The sequence below is a fragment of the Balaenoptera physalus genome (assembly GCF_965194825.1).
Source record: "Balaenoptera physalus genome assembly, contig: HAP1_SCAFFOLD_1385, whole genome shotgun sequence".
Taxonomy (NCBI): domain Eukaryota; kingdom Metazoa; phylum Chordata; class Mammalia; order Artiodactyla; family Balaenopteridae; genus Balaenoptera; species Balaenoptera physalus.
In genome coordinates, this window is record NW_028125411.1 from 68,828 (window position 1) to 88,793 (window position 19,966).

The window sequence follows — 19,966 nt, forward strand, 5'->3', positions numbered from 1 at the left end:
TGCCCTGATTTTACTGCATGTTTTAAAAATCCCTCTTGGCCTAGTTACCCAGGAGAAGGAATATAAACTCAGCTTCTCTGCACACCCAGAAGGTTCAGAGCACAGACCAGGAAGCACAGGGGCCGGAAGGTATCACTGCAGCATCTTTCAGCCACGTTGACTCAAAACAAAGCCATAGAGGCTAGTGAAATTGCAAAACTGGCAAAACATGTAGATTTCATGAAGTCAGTGGAAATGATGTTAGAGAAATGTTGAAATCACAGGAAAGCCATGGTGAAATAGGTACCTGGCAGAGCAGGACCAGAAAACAACTGGAAAAAAAAAAACCCAAAAAACCCAGAAAAAGAAAAAGAAAATTGACAAGGATGATGATAATATGTGTTTCAAAAAGAAAGATTTGAATGTCAAAAGACTAAGAGAAAACTGATGAAGCACTCAAATGTTTTTTAAATGACCATATCTATATTATTCTAAAACTATGTGAAATAAGCTATCAAATAATTTTCCTGAAAAATTATACCCAAAGCAACATGATTCATTTTTCATTCCATTCTAAGTTCTAGAATATGGTTGCCTTTACAATACATAGATTCATTTCTTCCAGATAAAGTCCTAACCGGTTTATCAATTTTGACTATAAACTTGCACTCTCAGTTTTAAGTAGTGCCAACCTTCCTCAATAACAGCCTCCCTCTGTGTTACAAGCCTCTTGCTCAAACTTGATTCTCTAGGCCTCTGTGCAATGTTTCCTGACGCCTCAGAGAATAAACCTCCAGCTAGCCCAAGGCCTGCTTCAACCTGGAAGGCTCATCCAAGTGTTCTGCGTCAAGAGGTCTTTTATCAGCCTGCCCTTTGGCTGAACTGTCCTTGAGTCTGAGGTCACTTTGAAGTCTTTGACCTTGACCATGGACTCTTTAAACACTAAGGAAGAAAGAGATATGCTAATTCCATATGCTGTCAGGGAGGAAAACTTTCTCTGCCCACTATCCCTTACTGACAGCACCGGGTTCAGGAGGGGGCCTGTTTCCTGGTCCCATGTGTGGAGTCTTCTGTTGTCCCTCTGGATTTCAGTGTGATGACTTCTCCCTTATAGGGTTCACGCTCCACGGGGGTAGGCGTGCAAGTCTGAAACAGAACATTTCATTTTTCTCTTGTGGCTTATTGACTTCTTGAATTCAAAGCTAAGTTCTGCTCCCTAAGTGAATTGTGAGACCAAAAATGAGCCTTGTGAATTTATCATGTGCCTCCCATGCCCTGCCCTTTCACAGAAATTCCCGGCGACCTCGGGTACCGGCATTGCCCCACTCTTTCACTGGGGTTGATCTGCATCAGACAAAGGCCCAGGGAACACTTCCTAACAATCATTCCTTCCAGTGCAACTTTCACTGGGGCCTCTGCCATAGCCTCACACATTCTGTTCTATAACCACCTTACAGGCTTTGCCAACATTCTACCTTTTCTTGTAGTTTCAATTCTAGGTGTCTATATTCCCAGAGTGCTTTGTTGTACGTCTCCTAAGACTTTCAGCTTTTTGTTTCAGATTCTAGCAATCTGTGTGTGTGTTTCCTCATTTTCCTGATAGTCCCCGCTTGTAACAAGCCTTCTACAGAATCTCCCATCTGGAACTATACCTCTTTGGTGGCCAACTGTGTAGCAGAACCCTGGATTCAGCTAGAGTTAATTCAGTGCTTGAGCAGACTTTGGAAATCAGGACTTTCTAAACAAAGGGATTCATAAGAAGTAAGTAAATCCTACTGTTTGTCAATGTGGACACAAATTCACTGGCAAGTCAAGTAATTGTAAACCACAGTGGTTAAGGGCCTGGGCATGTTACTTAAAACTGTGCTTCAGCTATAAACTGGGGATCGTAATAGCTCCTAATTTATAGGGGGGTTGTGAGGATTAAATATATGTAAAGCATTTAGAATAATGCCTAGCATATAAAAGCTCTTAAAAAATAAATATGTGTGTGTGTACGTTTGTGTACATCTGTCTTATTTTGACCACCAAAACTAATATATTGTAGTGATCAACCGTGTGGGCTTTGGAGAAAGGTAGGTCTAAGTTTGAATTCTAGCTTTGCCATTTACTGGCTGTAGGAAACTGGCAAGTTAATAAGCTCCTCTGAGCCTACTCACTCACTTATGAAATGCAAGGAATAAAACCTACCTCACAGGCACATGAGATTTCCCAGATACAAAGCATTTCCTTCGTTCATTCAGTAGATATTTACTGAGCACACACAAGCCCCAGGTATTTTGCCAGGCACAGAGGATAAAGCAGAGAACAAGACAGAGACCGTGTCCCTACAGTGGAATTTGAAGCACACTGATCACTTAGTGACTAGGAAGACCCCTGCCCTCTGTGCACAAGTCCAAGCCTCTGTCCACTTTCTGTGTCTGGTTGGATGCTTTGCTGGACTTGCATCTTGGCTCGCTATCGACTCAGTCCTTTCCTTCGCCCTGGATCCTGCCATCACCTTGAACATCGACACGGGGTAATGAAGCACCAACTTCCCTTGGCTGCCACCCAGCCCCTGGACATTGTAGTTACCTGGAGCCAATCCACACCTGAAACTTTAAATTAATTTAATACCCCACTCTCTGACCACATCCCCCGTTTCAGGTCTTAGTCTCATTGTTTTTTCTTCTCCTGGTTTATTTTTCAAGCCCAACTATATGTATGTACTTAAACCTAATGTGACCATATAATTTATCATCCAAACTGGGACACTTCTGAGAGTGTAAAGGGTACTAAACGTAATTAACAGGTAAAATTCAGGACCATCCAAGCAAACCAGGATTTGTTTCCACTTTCCTTCAACCCTTCTCTTGCAGACAACGTAAAGAGTCTTGCTTTTCTCTTTTCCTGTTGGTATTTGCACTCGGCAAAACCCGTGGCATATTTCAGTTCAAGCATCAGCCTCTTCTGCAGCCCCTGGAGAAAGTGACACCAGTGGGCAGATATTTGTGCCATCTGCCTTTGTGCTGCATGTCCCTCATCAGCACCCCCATCTCCCTGTTCCAACAGTTCCTTCGAAACCTTTCTGTTTGTGGCTTTCATCTGTACTTGTTTGTCTCTCCTGGACTCCTTCCTGGGGACTGATGACTAATACCAGTGATTTAAGCGGGACCGTCAAGCCCGGGCCCCCCCCTCCTCATTCAGGGGGTGGGCTTGCTCCACAAGCCGGCAGGTCCCTCGGAGGATCCCTTCCCTGAACCCAGCTGCAGGCTCAGGGGTGACTCAAACCAGGTGAATCGGCATCCTTCCAAGCATCCTTCTGCCAGGGCCATGCCTTCAACCATCATGGCATGCCCACCCTCTTTTTTTTAACCTAAATATCTCCAATGGATCTTCGGTAACTCAGCCCAGGCAATCATTAGCCCAGGGAGCTTTAGACCTCTCTGCCACATCCAGTATCGTGCTTACCATTTTCTGTAATTATCTGTCTATCTCCTCCAGCAGACTCAGGGTTGGTCTATTGCTCTGTTTCTCCAAAACAAGTACTCAGTAAATACTTGATAAATTCCTATTAAGGGTGGAAGGATGCTGGTGGGAAGGAGATCTCTAGTTGAGCTCCTCTCCTCTTTGTGTCAGTTATCCTGGCCAGAGCTGACTCAGTTTCCCTCATCCTCTTTTGTTCTGCTTCAGCACTGATCTGCTCCCCAGGTTGCACCTGCCCTTTGCACTTGTCTAAGAATCCCTTTCCGGCTGCTCAGTCACTGTACTAGCAATGCCACGAGGCCCCTCTTAGCCTGGCTGGTCACTCTGGTCACACTGACCGTCAAATGTCTCTGACCTGACTGGCCAGGTCTCACGTGCACACAGCCTTCCTCTTCATCTGCTGCTGAGGCTCGGGACGGGCAGGGACCGATTTCCTGCCAGGATGGCTGTGGGCTGTTAACCACTCCTGCCCACACCGCCACCTCAGACACAGACTGACCCTCTCTGGGGAGGCTTTTGCTGCCCCACACTTCACAGTCTTCCCCTTTATAGACAAGTTGACAGGAATCAAAGACAATTTAAGTTCTGGTCTCAAGCCTTGCAGTACTTTCAACCTTCTAATCTTTTCTTATCCTTAGATGTGGTTACATAAGCTCTTTAATGCTAGACCCAGGTCTTGTCCATCTTTGTACTGTCTATTGCCCCTGGCACTGTACTCTATATACATTTTAGAACCTCAGTAGATGTTCACGGTGACGAAATAGAAAGGTGACGGCACTCGTTCTGCAGAATGTTAAGCCTTCCCTGCATTATTCCAGAGTTTGGCTGCACATGTTTTCTAAGCAGACTTACCCTGCAGCTCTCAGGAAAAGTAGTCACGTGGCTTCTCTCTAGTGGCAAATGGCAAACTCCATCTCCAGTGTGACGTGCCCAGCCCTGACACGGGCATCAGCATCTGGTGCAACCAGTGTATAATGCTCAGAGCTTATCCTAGTGGTTGGGTCCAAAGTGGGCTTCTTTCCCAGGTATCCAGGATGAGTACAGTGATGACAGGGACACCATCCTGAGTTTCCCAACTACATGCATACCTATTTCTTTTTTTTTTTTTTTTTTTTTACTTATTTATTTATTTTTGGCTACGTTGGGTCTTCATTGCTGTATGCGGGCTTTCTCTAGTTGCAGCGAGCGGGGGCTGCTCTTCGTTTTGGTGCGCGGGCTTCTCATTGCAGTGGCTTCTCTTGTTGAGGAACACGGGCTCTAGGCGCACGGGCTTTATAGTTGTGGCATGCAGGCTCAGTAGTTGTGGCTCGTGGGCTCTAGAGCACAGGCTCAGCAGTTGTGGTGCACGGGCTTAGTTGCTCCACGGCATGTGGGATCTTCTCAGACCAGGGCTCGAACCCGTGTCCCCTGCATTGGCAGGCGGATTCCTAACCACTGCGCCACCAGGGAAGTCCCTGCATACCCACTTCTTAGAGGACATTAATGCAGCATAAAGCTCACAGGAAGACCAGGATGAAGTATCAGAGGGTTCTGGGTTGAACAAAGTAAGCAGGTCTCTTATCTTCTCCGTGTTCTCCTACTTTTCTTCTGATCTCACTGGTCAGCTTTCTCAGGCTCCTTTGCTGGCTCCTCCCCTCCACCTCTCCTCAGCCTCTGAAGGTTGGCAGCCCCAGAGCTCTTTCTCAAGTCCCCTTTCTTCTCTGTCTACAGTCTCTCTGGTGGCCTCAGACTTGTGTTTTTAAATAAATGTAGATGCCAGGATTCCTAAATTTTACGTCCAGCCCCAATGCCTCCCAATTTCCGCACTCCTTTATCCAAGTGGCTAACTGACCTCTTCACAGGGAGGTGTAATTAGCATCTCAAACAGAACTAGAACTTAAGCACCCACAAACTATAGTTGAAAGAGAAGTAGGATTAAAGCTCTTTGAGCCCAGGGACTGCTGTCTTAGTTACACCTATATCCCCAGCACCTGGAATATGGAATTGTATCTGGTCCTTAACAAACATTTGTTAAATGAAAGATTTCTTGACTGTAGGACTTTTTAGAACTTTTTAGATGATATTGGGCAATAGAATCTCCTGAGGGTAGCATTATCTAAAATCACTTGAAAGCTTTCTTAAGGAGCACCTAAAAGAGACTAGGATCCTGAGCGCACACCTTTGGAAGACTGATCTGGGTGGGGACATCTTTTTCCCCCAGTACAGGCTGGCCAAAATTAGACGAGCACACCCCGCCAGCAGTTCTTCCCATCTTGGTGGGTTCACAATCAAATAGAAAGGTTTGAGGGTAAAACACTGTGAGAGGCTATCCTAAGTAAAACAGGAAACATGGATGGCACCTCACCCAGCAGGGTGCTGGTGGTTTACTTAGGTAGATGGGAGCTCAATTTGAGTTCATAGTACTTAATGATGATTGTCACGGTGATGAGTTTATAGACAAAAATGAGAATTATATCGCGATATGAAGTGCTATGAATAAATATTAATTGCAATCACTATACCCGCATGATTGCAGAAATGTTTTTGGTTAGCTGGTCAGGGAAAAGAGGAAGCTTAAAATTGATAGAAAATTTACCTGTATTGTCTGCAGAGAGTAAAATGCTAGGATGCTAGATTTCTCTGAGATTTTTAAGACCATAGACAAGAATCCTGAACCCCAAGAAGTTACTAATACGATGTTGATCATGGAGGCTAAGATACTAACATAGCGATAAAGACAACAGAACTTCCAAATACCAAACAGCAGACACTGACCTAACACCAAACGGTCCAAATGAGCAGCGACTCCCTGAGAATGAAATCCATTCCTGGCTGGTGAATTTAGAGGTAGGTATTCAGTACCTGGTGAACTTCAAGGTTCTTAGAGGTCCTCACAGGACTGAGCTCTCCAGGGGACTATGAATCACTAGATTCAACAGAGGTGATCTATAACATGGACATTTGCACTTTGATAATGTTTTACTATCCACCAAATGTTTCCATTTAATCCTCAAAATACCCTGTGAGCTATTTCTCAAGAACAATGTCAGCACATAATTGGTCATCAATAAGTATTTACTGGATGAACATTGAATGGTTAGATAAAACATGAAAAGAGAGTACTTAACAAAGTCCCTGTATACAGTGATGTACTGGTAAATGTTGACAACCCACCTTCCCCTTTTCTCATCACTCCTAAAGCCCTGATTTATAGCACTTGCCTATTTCTGTTGTGTAAATGCTCTCACCATGGCTGATTTCAAGCTACTGACACCACTGAAGGAGGAGTTGGGAAGGGATACATAGAAGTGTCTCTCATAAGCCAAAATGAGCTGGCTCCAACATATGTATCGCTTTTTGCAATTACTAGCAATCAATCCGAGGAAATCAGAATTACATGGCAGCTGATGATATGAAATTATTTTCTCTGAGCTACCACATTGAGAAAGACATTGACAAACTGTTATTTCGGAAATGGAGAACACCCGTTTCAAGGACTAGATCAGCCATCCATTTAATTTTATCTTATCTAAAAGGCAAATTATGCTTATGGTTGCAAAGGCACAAGCCAGTTTAAAAGCTTTGGCAGCAGTATTCTGAAACCATGCATTACTCCATGAAGTTATCCCTGCTTCTCTAGAAAATGCAATGTGACCCTAATTTTCCAAAATAGATTGGGTTGCTTATTACTGAAAAAAGAGAAAAAGGGATGACTTGAAGAATGTCTGTGCTTCCAAATTTTGGTAAAAATTATAATACCCTAAACAAACAAAAATTCTAGGAATAATAAACCATTTGAGTTTAAAAAGTTTTTGTTTTTGTTTTTTTTGGTAAAGAATGAGTAGTATGTAAGTTGATTTTCTTCTTTCAAAATGTACTTGAACACCCAAGTTGCTGTTACCGTGGCCCTCCATGTGCACAGCTGGTTGAGTACATGGATAGAGAGGGCCAACAGTATAAGGGACTTGAGCAGCTGTGGGTTTTGGTATCTGCAGATACTGAGCACCAAACCCTATGGATACCGAGGGGCCATGTCCTTTTTTTCCTTCCTCTTTTATTTTTCTTTCCTGAATCCCCCAACCCTCTTCCTTAAGTGACTTTTTATATTGAATTGAAATACGTATTTTATTATGTAACATTTATCAAATAAATTTTGAGGTTTCATCTTCTGATTTAAATTTTTTCCCTTAAGGATCCCCTGTTTAACTATTAAAATAAAGTAAACAATTCCCTGAAGCTGTCAAATTGCATTACAATGTCATTTCTGTCCTTTGAAATTCCTCACAATATCCGTTAACAGTGATAGCTGCACAGCATGATGCCAAGTTTCACTAAGTAATAAAATCGTGGATAAGAATCAAGTTCACAGACAACCCCACTGTTTGGGACGAGGCAAGAGGCAATCTTCTGTGTAAATTTATTTCAAGTCCTTTCTATGACCTCTGAAACTATAGTCTTTGCTCCTTCCATTTGCAATTTGTTTATTTATCAAACGCCTACTACATAGGAAGTACTGGGAATAAGAAAGTAAGTTCCTCAAAGAACTAAAATTCTAGCCAGGAGACCAGCTGAGTTCTGGGACTGACAAACACTGGCGTGTCTCTACAATCTGTGCTTTGGAGTCCAGAGTGGCAAGTGATTAATTTTCTTGGGAAGGATAACAGAAGAGCAGGAGAAATGGTATGGGCCTTTCCTGCTTGCCTTCAAACTCTTCTCCTCACTTACAAAGAAATCTGAATATTTCAAATGAAAACCAAAGTAAGAGCTCTAATTACCTCATGTGAATTTAAAATCTAGGATTCCTAACAACTCTTTTTAACTTTAGCGTAATATTTTCCTTCTATGAAATTATCTTCGCCTAATGGAGAGAAAAAAGGTCTGAAACATCTCCACACAGTCCCCCAACCTCATTTGATTCATTTTATTTGATACTTTTTCCACATCAACACTTTTTAAAATAATGCATTCCCCATGATTTGAGTTTCACAATCATTTTCTTCTCTTTTCTTGCTCTACAGAGGTCTCATGTACAGCGGGAATCAGAAAGGTCTTATCACACACCCTGGCTCTTACGTTTACTTACCGCTCAGCCCAGGTAAAGTTACTTAATCTTGCTGAGAGTCAGTTTCCTATTCTGTAAAATGGGGATGACAATATCTCCCACATGGCTTGTTGTGCAGGTTAGGTAAAATAATGAATATAAATTACACCAAATACAGTGCCTGGCAGATAGTAAGTGCTCAGAACAATATATTATAATGCAACTATTATTTATTGTTATTGTAAAAACAATAATGCACTAGAATACCTAAAAAGTTGGTATCAGAAGAAAATATTGAGAAACTAAAATAACTCACAAAATTGATAGTGAACTCCTAAAAAATGATGTTGGCATTAATTTTGCCAATAAAATACCCAACAACAATTTGAAAAGGAGAACTGATGAAGCCAGTCATTCGGTGATCTCGGCATATTTTCCCTACAAGAGGAAGACTTAGGCAAAGTCAGTCCTTTAAATACAGTCTGTCAGGGGTTCCCAGTTAGTCTAGTGTCCCTGCTGGTGGGCAACTGGTACTGACAGCCTGGAGCAGGCTGGTCCTGGATTCACTTCAAGTGTCACATGATTCATCACCCAGTTCTGTCGGTACTATCTCTCCTAAGTCAACGCTTATCTGTTCCTCCCTTGGATTACTACTACAAGTGTCATGAATAAACTAGCTGCCATCAAGGCCTCTCATTTAGATTTTTTCCCCAAACCTAGTTCAGAATAACTTATCTCCCATTAACTCATTTAACTCAATCTTTATGGTTTACGTTATATGGTTTATTGCTTAAGCATACAGCTTTTGTAGTCAGATAACCGGAGTTGATGTTTTGGTCCTGCCATATACTAGCTATGTGACATGACCAAGTTGTTTAATTTCCTTAAGCTTCAGTTTCCTAATACTTAAAGTGGGGAAAATAATACTCCCTCGCTCACAGGGTTGTTACAGTGACAGAGCCCCTAGCATTGTGCCTTGCCTTCAGTAAAAGCTCAGTAAATGTTAGTATTGCTGTTATTTACCATGTGATGTTTAGAAATACATGGAAACCTTATAGCCTCTACCTACCTGTCACCTGTCAGTGTCAATATTTACAAATTAACTCCCAGCAAAATAAATTGCAACCTTAAATATTTTGACTGAAATACAGTATATAAAGAATTGTGGCATCCTGAGAATTTAAAGCATTCTAGAGCACTTGTTTACTTAATCAAAGCTTTAGGAAGTGGTTAAAAAGGATGAATCTTATCTAACAAACTCTGAGAATCCACAAGCAAAAAATTTTCACAAGACATTAGAGGAGAAATCAGAGACTACAAGACCCAAACGAAATGAATCGGAAAACAGCCAGAGAACTTTGGAAAAAGAGAAGTATATTTTAAAATGGAAAGAAGACACAGAAGCCTTAGAACTAACCCAAGGGTTACAAATTCTAATGGCTACACAGCCGGTTTGGGAACATTAATGAGTGAAGCCTGTAGGTGAAAATCAGAAAGGCTGCCTCTGTAGGGCTTGGCCATCCAGCTCCGGCCTGTTCTTACCATGTGGGATTGAGGGCACACGGTGCCCCGCCTCTCTCCAAACCCAGCAATTTAGATGGTTTTAGTCTGAAAATTCTGATATATTACTGTATGTAGTGAAGTGAATTTTTAAAACTGTTTAAAACACTGCATGAGCTAAACAAACACTGGAAAATGCAAGACATATTAAAAGAACAAACACCTCTTTTTTAACAACTGGATTATAACAAAGACTTGGAGGCCTTTATTATAAATTCGGTCATCAAAGGCGGAAAGCAAAGAGACTGAACTGATGTTTATTGACCTCCTACTGGTGCCTTACGTTTTAAAATCTCATTTGACTCTTGCAATCTGTTGGGGAGAACACACTGTTGTCATTTTCCAGATGAGGAAACAGACCAAGGATGATAGAGAAACTTGCTCTTGGCCACACAGCTAGGAAAAGGGAAGCCAAGGTAGAATTCATATTTACCTTGACCTCAAACTCCGCCATTGCTCTGGTGGTCATTAGAATACACCTTGCAGACCTTCAACGACAGGGAGCTTGATGTTTCAAGGGACAGTAGTTGAGTTCGAACTCCATCCTTTTGTCCGTTTGAGGACATGCCTCCCACTGCTGTTCTCAGCCAATGACAGCACGCCACGTGGCTGGATGCAGGAGATGGCTCAAGGGCTGCTTGTAGGCCTTGCTCAACCTTTCTTGGTCTGTATAGTACTCTAGGATGTTTCCACCACTTGCTTTTCTCCCTCTCTCCTTCACTGGGGCCAGGCTTGAACTGCAGGCTGAGGGCTCTCCCAGCCTTTCCCGGGCTCCCACCCATTTTCTCTCCCAGGTGTTTAAAAAAGTCACACCTTTATCCATCTGGATGGCTGCTTCTCACAGGACTCTGACTAACAGCAATTGTCAAAAGGCCCACAGGGGCCCTACACTTGCCTGGGAAAACCTGACTTGGTCCATTAGGAAACCTGATAGACACCAATCTTCAAAAGAAACTGCATCCATCCAATAATGACTTTTTTCTTTGACAGCTGTATTTGTTCATAACCTCTTCTAACACCCTGTGAATATGTTAACCAATTGTATGTGACAACGCCATCACCAGCATCCAGGAGCAAGTGACAATCCAGCCCGTGTTAACAGCCCACTTAGCCCCAACTCACCTGGTCCTGCTGCTTGATCCGTCTGTAAATATATTCAGCAAATGGTTTACGAGGAATAAACTTCCCGTCTCCTGCTGTGACATTGAAAACTCCAGCTTCATACACCACTTTGCCTCTTGAAATAGTCACCAGGGGCACCCCATGGCACACCATGCCCTCAAAGATGTTGAAGTTAACAGCCTGATGATGAGTTTTTGCCGAAATGGTCCTGACGTAAAAACAAAGATGTTCCCGATCATTACCAGCTCATTTGATAAATATGAAATATTAAAAGAATGACTTAGAAGAAAATTTAGCAACTCTATTAAGCCATAGCTTTATCACTGGAACAAGTGACTTTAAGGATAGAACATAGCATTAACATTTTATTGCAAAGTAATTACATTTTCTGAGAGAAAAACCCAGTAGATCACTCTTTACGGTGGTTAATAAGGATGGAGCGAGTGGAAGAAGGGCATTGTCTCTCGTTTATAATTTTAAGTTATTTTTATGTATATGTTTAAAGAACAAAATATTAATTATAAAATATTTCAAACATAGATTAGTATGATGAACACACTGACTCAATACCCACTCCACACAATTTTAACTTTTGCAGACACAGTGGAGGTTTCCTCAATACCTCCCTGTCCCTCAAATTCCATCCCTGTCCCTCCCTTCCCAGAGGCAATCGTTAATTGGTAGTTATCGTATATGGTCTTTATTGTGTTGAGGTAGGTTCCCTCTATGCCCACTCTCTGGAGAGTTTTTTTTTTATCATAAATAGGTATTGAATTTTGTCGAAAGCTTTTCCTGCATCTATTGAGATGATCATATGGTATTTATTCTTCAATTTGTTAATGTGGTGTATCACATTGACTGATTTGCGTATATTGAAGAATCCTTGCATCCTTGGGATAAATCCCACTTGATCATGGTGTATGATCCTTTTAATGTGTTGTTGGATTCTGTTTGCTAGTATTTTGTTGAGGATTTTTGCTTCTATATTCATCAGTGATACTGGTCAGTAATTTTCTTTTTTTGTAGTATCTTTGTCTGGTTTTGGTATCAGGGTGATGGTGGTCTTGTAGAATGAGTTTGGGAGTGTTCCTTCCTCTGCAATTTTTTGGAAGAGTTTGAGAAGGATGGGTGTTAGCTCTTCTCTAAATGTTTGATAGAATTCACCTGTGAAGTCATCTGGTCCTGGACTTTTGTTTGTTGGAAGATTTTTAATCACATTTTCAATTTTGTTACTTGTGATTGGTCTGTTCATACTTTCTATTTCTTCCTGGTTCAGTCTTGGAAGGTTATACCTTTCTAAGAATTTGTCCATTTCTTCCAGGTTGTCCATTTTATTGGCATAGAGTTGCTTGTAGTAGTCTCTTATGATGCTTATCCCACTACCGGGCATATACCCAGAGAAAACCATAATTCCAAAAGACACATGCGCCCCAATGTTCAATGCAGCACTATTTACAATAGTCAGGTTATGGAAGCAACCTAAATGCCCATTGACAGACGATAAAGAAGATGTGGTACATATATACAATGGAATATTACTCAGCCATAAAAAGGAACGAAATTGGGTCATTTGTAGAGACGTGGATGGACCTAGAGACTGTCATACAGAGTGAAGTAAGTCAGAAAGAGAAAAACAAATATCATATATTAACGCATATATGTGGAATCTAGAAAAATGGTACAGATGAACCGGTTTGCACGGCAGAAATAGAGACACAGATGCAGAGAACAAACGTATGGACACCAAGGGGAGAAAGCGGGGGTGGGAGGGGTGGTGGTGGTGGGATGAATTGGGAGATTGGGATTGACATATATACACTAATATGTATAAAATAGATAACTAATAAGAAACTGCTGTATAAAAAAGTAAATAAAACTTTAAAAAATTCAACATAGAAAAAATTATACCTTCAAAAGGAAAATTATATCTTGAATTTCTTTCCCTTGTCTGTGGCAAAACTGGAAATTTGAGGACAATAAAAATAACAAAATATGTTGAATATAACCTCAGCATATTTTGTCATGTATTTGCATAGTCATCAGTATTCTCAGTAGTTTATTAATACTTTTCAATCTTACACAGTATGAAATGACTTCTAAGCTGGATATTTGGAAATACTGGGTGTTCGCCTTTCCCTAAATCACATTAAATGGAAAAGGAAAAAGAAAATCTGGCAGCAGTGGATCAGACAAGCATACTCTGAAGTTTCTACAAGCGCTTGCTCTCAGGAATGGATTAAAGAAAAGTGCTTTGCTAAAAATCCCAAGGCTAGGTCAAAGGAATAGCAGCTAAAAGCTCCCCTGAAACCCTAATCTGGAGGGGCGGAGCTGGGAGACTCACTGTGGCGCCTCCAGTGGAAATGAACGACACAACGCTGACCTGGTCCTGGGTTCCAGAATCCTGTACCCAATTATCTGTTTGGTTTCCACTCCTTAACACATCCAAACAGAATTCTTGATTTTCCATGATGACTCCAGCCCACACACTCGAGTTTGCTCCTCCCTTGAGTTTCTCATCTCAGTAAATGACACCCCCAGCCACCTTTCCTCACTCCTCAAACCATCATCAAGCCTGTTGGTTCTACCTCCAAAAAATAAATAAATCCCAAACCTGCCCATTTCTCTCCCCCTCCATCGCTCCCACCGAGTCCACGCCACCATCATCTCTCATCTGGACGACCCCCAACACCTCTTACTGGCCTCCATGTTTCCATTCTTACCCTCCTACACTCCTTACCACCCCCCCACAAAGCTGCTCAAATGATATTTTAAAAATGAACATCAGATCAGGTCACTTTTCTGCTTGAAACCCTCCAGTCTGTTCCCCAAGAGACAAATAACTGTAAAAAAGCCCAGGTAATAGTAATCATGAAAAAGAATCTGCTCCCAATGAGAAATACCAGCATGGAAAAGAAAAAGAAGATTTTCCTGTATGTCAGGTAGATACTTTATGACATTCTAGTTCATCTTTATGACACCTCTTCAAGGTAGAGAGTATTTTCTACACTTGACAAGTAAATAAATTGAGATTTAGAGAGGTTAAATAACTTGTCAAAGGACCTACGACTACTTCGATGAAACGGGAATCTTTTCATATTTTTTAAGTTAACATACAATAAAATTTACATTTTTAGTGTTAGTTCTATGACTGTTGACCCCTGGATAGATTTGTTATCCTCACAACATTCAGGACACAAACAGTTCCATCGCCCCCCAAAACTCATACCATCCCTGTGTAGTCATAACCTCCCCCCACGCATAACTCCTGGAAATCCTTGATCTGTTCTCTATCTCCAGAGTAGTCTCTTTTCAAGAATGTCATGTAAATGGAATCATAGAGTATGTAACCTTTTGAAGCTGACTTCTTTCATTTGGCATAACTATTTTGAGATTTATCCAAGTTGTTGTGTGTATCAATAGGTCATTCCTTTTTAATTGCTGAGTAGTATTCCAATGTATGAATACACCACAGAGTGTTTATCCATTCACCTACTGAAGGACATTTGGGTTGTTTCCAGTTTTTGATGATTATGAATACAGATATTATAAAGATTCATGTATATGTTTGGTGTGAACGCTTTTCTTAGTGTAAATTCCCATGAGTGGCATCACTGGGTCCCATGGCCAGTGTATGCTGCACAAAAAGAGCTTTCAGTATCCTTAGGAACCAACTTACTGGTACAGAGAAACATTTAAAAGGTTAACAAATAGGAGGCAGGTACAAATACAACAACAATCATTTCAAACACTAAGGAGGAGGGAAGAGTACTGATCAAATAGTAAGTAATGTCATTAAAGTAGGAAAATGAATAAAATAGTTAAAGGGTTACTAGGTATAGAATGAGTTATGATAAGTTATGAGTTGGTGATGAAAGATACAAACTTAAAGAAAATAAATCTAGGAAACAACATAGAGGAGATTTAGACCTTCAGGCTAGAGTGTCGTTTTATGACCATCACAATCTCTCTTCGATACTTCCATAGTCTGGGCTACTGCTTTCCTGCATATCACAGTTACACTGATGGCAGAAGCTCTTGGGCTTATACTGTACAGTGTTATATAAGCATGTCTGGACAGATGTATTAGTAAGGCTGCTATACAGAGAAAGTAAAATGCATAATAATTCATGCTGAAATGGTTATTTACATACAAGAATGGGAGGCAAAAAAGGGAAAACCCTAAGACATAAAACTTTATTTTTCCAAGCAGGAAGTTAAGAGTTACAGATGCTGTTAGGAAAATAATCTAACAGAAGAAATAAGTTCTATACACAAAAATTGCCATTACGATACCTAAACTTTTGAAAAACTGAAGCATAACAATTTCCCAGTGATTACTCAATGGAACATTGGGCTTCTGTGAAAGACTAGAAATAAGAATACACTGGGGAAGCAAAGAAAATGATAATTATATAATTTAAATGGAAAAAAAGTTACAGAAAGCATGGGAAAATACATATGCATGTGGACAAATGCAAAAGGAAATATACAAATTAAAGTGCTTGGGTGGCCTAGGAAAAAACAAATAAATATGAAAGCAAAAGATCTGTGACAACAAAATATCAAATCAGATTTCTCTGCCGCAGCCAAAACAAAGGCCATTTTTTTGACTTTCTCAGCATTGGGGTTAGCAAGAGAAAGAAGGCAATTAGGCAACATCTAAGTGATTCTCTATAATAAGGTATTATGTCAATGAGGTCAAATTAACACAAAATGTAAATTCTCGGCATTATCACCAGCAGCAAAAAGAATGTGCTTCCACTTTCACATTGGAAGGTGTCTGACAGGGTGTCATTCCTCACCCAACTTTTTCCTTCCAGCCAGAGCTGCGAGTCTCCAGTTCTTTAGGAACTTCCACACTTCTGAGTCTTCCTTTTCCCTGGGTGCCCTTCTCACTGCTCAGATATGCCCCCTCCCTGCCCCAAGACTCTGCTAAAAAATCCTGGTCCCATGTCAATCATATCTCAATAAAGCTGGAAAAGAAAAGAAGAGAAGAAAACAGAAGAGAAAAGAAAGGAAATGAAACAGAAACGAAAGGGAAGGGAAGGGAAGGGAAGGGAAGGGAAGGGAAGGGAAGGGAAGGGAAGGGAAGGGAAGGGAAGGGAAGGAAAGGGAAGGGAAGGGCCAGCTTCTGGTTCCTAGAAGCTGACCCTGACAACCCACGGCAAAACCTTGCATTTTCCTCTGTGTTGTAGCATTATCTGAACCAATTGTAATGATCTCTTGATAATTACAGTGTTTTGGAAATAACAGAACACTGACTTACATGGAATGTAAACATCCAGTCCTAAAGTTCTGCTGTGTACTTAGCATTTCTGGTGAACTGTACAAGCTCATTAGTAATAAATAAATAAATAAATAAAGGAACATTGTTATAATTATCATTCTTAGTTGTATCTTATCCAGTTAGATGAAACATTTGTTTATTGATACCTAAAAATACTTAGCAATACCAATATTATCAACACGATTAAGTCCGCAGCTAAGTACTATTACACCATGTCCTGGATGGTAATGCTCAAATACAGCTGTGTAAGAGTTTGCCCAAGGTTCATACAGCTTGATATTGAAGGAACCTCTGACAGGTTGGAATCACTGCCACTTTTTGAGCATACTGGTGTATCTGTAACCCCGTCATAAGAAGATGAAAAAAAGTGTGGTACATTTTCAATATTTGTTTTCAACAAAAAATAGAATGCAATATCATCATAAGGTTTATAAAATTATTACAAAATGTATTTAACATCTATTCATTACTAGTGCTGTATGGGAGATGTGGTCCATTAGTGGAATGAACACAAGTTCAAAGTCACACAACTGCCTTTCTAAGGACACTTGCTGTTCCTTTGAACATGCTTCCTCCAAGGCAGAGGCCTTCTGTTCTAAGGCAGAAGCCAGAACATGCCTTCCCAGGCCCCTCTGCAGCTGGGGCCCGGTCATGTCGCCTGGTCTCCTCCAAAATGGTGCCCCAGCACCGTACTTTGCAGGGCAAGCTGGTGACTCAGGAAGCAGGTGCTGCAGGATCCATGTTGGTGAAGGTAGAGATGGGTCAATCCTGTTTTTCAGGCCAGCTGTGACAGGGGTTCAGCACTAGGGTCCAAGCCCCACCTCAGTGAAGCGATCCATGGCAACTGAGCCCAGGGGCAGCGCTGGGGCTCTCTACTGCCCTATGGTAGGCCTGGGGCATTGGCCCTGGCTACACAGCCTCTCAGCCTGGTCTTCTGGCCCTCTTGGAGATCCTCTGAGTCACCCAGTTCTTTTAGTACATTCCTCTTTTGTTTAACCACCTAGCGCAGATTTCTCTTGGTTGCAGCTAAGAACCCTGCCTGATCCATCTTTTTCTTTCAACCATCTTAGAAGAAAGCAGAACACACGTCTGGGCTCTAACTAGAAGGGATTCAGTCAATGGGCTAACAGGTCACCGTCCTAAGGTTCAGCAACACTGTGAGATAAATTGGAGCAGGTGACATGGAGCTTTGTAGTGCATTTCAGCCACACACGTGATCCTATTCTGAGGGATGCAGTGTAGCAAGCTCTGTAGTTCCATCCCTTAGCATACACTCTCCCTTCTTCTGGTTTCAGCATTCCCCCAGTTTTTCTTTAAGAAACATCTCTCCCCCATTGGAGATATCTGGCAAGATGGTTAGGCATGGTGCCCTATTCTTCCCTAGCCAAGAGAGGGGGAACTGCATTGTTTCCCGGGAATTTGAATCTTTGGTAGAATGACAAAAAGAAATGTTTTTTTAAGGGATTGGAGGGTGCATCCCTGAACACAGAGCAATTCTGCTGCAGGCTGTCCAGGGCTGCCTTGGACTCTGTCCTTTCAAAGTCTGGAGCACTGACTATTCCTTTGATCTGTGGGCACCCCATGGCCTTCCCACAGAGTGTGGTTTTGCTCATCTGCGTGGGAGTTAGTTGCTATGGTTTGCAACCAAAGATGCTGACTGATGAAGACCTTGTCCTCTGGAGAGTAATTCCTGTAATGAAGAGCCCATGGATGTCTCCAAGGCACAGGTCAAAAGGTCTGCGACTCAAAAAGAAACCAGAAACTATTTTCCACCAAATCTGTCCACAGAACAGATGCGAATGTGGGGCGGTGCTCTGATTCCACTCATCAGTCAAACCAAAGAGCTGTGAGATTCATCATCAAATAGTTTTCAAATTTAACAATATGACAGTCAGCTCAGGAGAGTAGAGAAATACCTTCTCTCTAATTACTGACTGGATGGCTAGGCTGTTGGCCTGTCCTGGTGGTGACAGGAAGGATAGGAATGATTAAAGCCTTCCCGTCTGGTAAGTGAAGCTGGGGTTCCTGGGCCATTAACTCTTCATTAGCAGATTCTCCGTGGTCACCCTGCCCCAAGGGAAAAGCTGCTCTTTGTCAAACTCGCTTTGAGCCTGTATCAAACGGGCACATTTCTCTGCAGAGGGGTGTCAAGGTTGTCTTACTGAGTCCCAATTATACACATCTCCAAGGCTCAAGCCGACAGGAAAGCGGAAGCCTTGAAGATAACATTAAGCTATTTTTCACTGTGTCAATAACTTTGATACCACTCACATCACAGCTGCAGAAAAACATTCTGTCCCTTTGCAAATAGCTTCCTATCAAAGAGCTGCGTGCTCTTACAGATGAGAAAATCACTGAAGCAAAATAGCCTGTGGGAGACTGCCCGTGTGCATTCAAAGAGAACACTGGGGAAAGGAAGATAATTTCTTAAAACAATGTGGGTCTTCCTGACCCCAGAGAAATGACTTGTTTAGGTATTTTGTTATACTGCCTCCAACTCAGCCACTTTGTCCATGGCATGGATGGATCCTTACCAGGTTGCCATGAGAACCAAAAAAAAGGTTGAAAGAATCATATCAGGTCTATTAGTGGCTTCTTTAAAAATATACCTCATCTCTCTACACTGTGTTATATGACATCTTGTATATTCAACATGAAGGAATAGTAACCATTTAAAGCTTCCCAACAGCACCATGCAATAGACAAGGATGATGAGACACAAAAAGGTGAATAACTCACCCCATGTTACACAGCTAGTAAGTTCATGCAGCTCAGATGAGATAAAAGGTTGGGCTCTTAACCACTAGACAGTGTTGCCCCTTGAAAGCTCTATGAGAAGCTACTTGGAAAGCATGCAGTCAGTGAAAACATTCTTCATCCACCAGAAAACAAATGGGAAGCAGCTCGTTCCTTACTTCCTAGTGTTTCTTAGTCTGTCTTCTGTTTAGCGGCAAGGGATTTAGGATGCTATTAAAAATTCCTTAAACTGAAATTGGTCATTCTCCATGTGATCATGATGGAAAATATTTTTTTGACGTGTGCTCCCACTGTCTATTTCAGACTACTTCTTCTGTCAATTTCTTGGATGTGACAAGTTATATAAATGGGGAGCAAAGCAACCACATCTCTGGAAATGCTAAGTGGTGCTACTTCAAGTACATTCTCATTATTAAGCAAAGTTGCTGCTCACTGCACCCATCAATCTTCCATCCTCGATGCAGACTTCTGCACCGCCTCCCACAGAAGAGAAAATGGGAACTGCTTCAGCCACATTATTAAATCTAAATTGGACAATAACTTGGAACTCTACTGGTGCTACATGGACAACAAAACACTTAATACAGGTTCATAATAATGCTGCCCAAGCACTGACTTAAAGAAATAAACCCATCGGGCAAGCCGGCTATTTCGTCCTTGGAGTTATGTCATCCAGGTCATGGATGGTGGTGCAGACCATGGTTAGATAAACTGGATTTAGATTCTAGAAAGTTGACCTTGGAAATAGGTCTCACATCTTTCACCCCCTGTGCCTT

At 41.6% G+C, this 19,966-nt stretch overlaps 1 protein-coding gene across 1 annotated transcript in view; it reads right to left on the reverse strand.

Annotated features, from left to right (window-relative positions):
• Nucleotides 1–804: 804 nt before the first annotated feature.
• LOC309653887 (dihydropyrimidinase-like) overlaps nt 805–19,966 on the reverse strand; it is a 78,277-nt gene continuing 59,115 nt past the window's right edge. The window contains 2 exon segments of the mRNA XM_082478650.1: nt 805–1,125; nt 11,147–11,354. Coding sequence (XP_082334776.1) covers nt 1,009–1,125; nt 11,147–11,354 — 325 coding nt within the window. The 3' untranslated portion in view covers nt 805–1,008.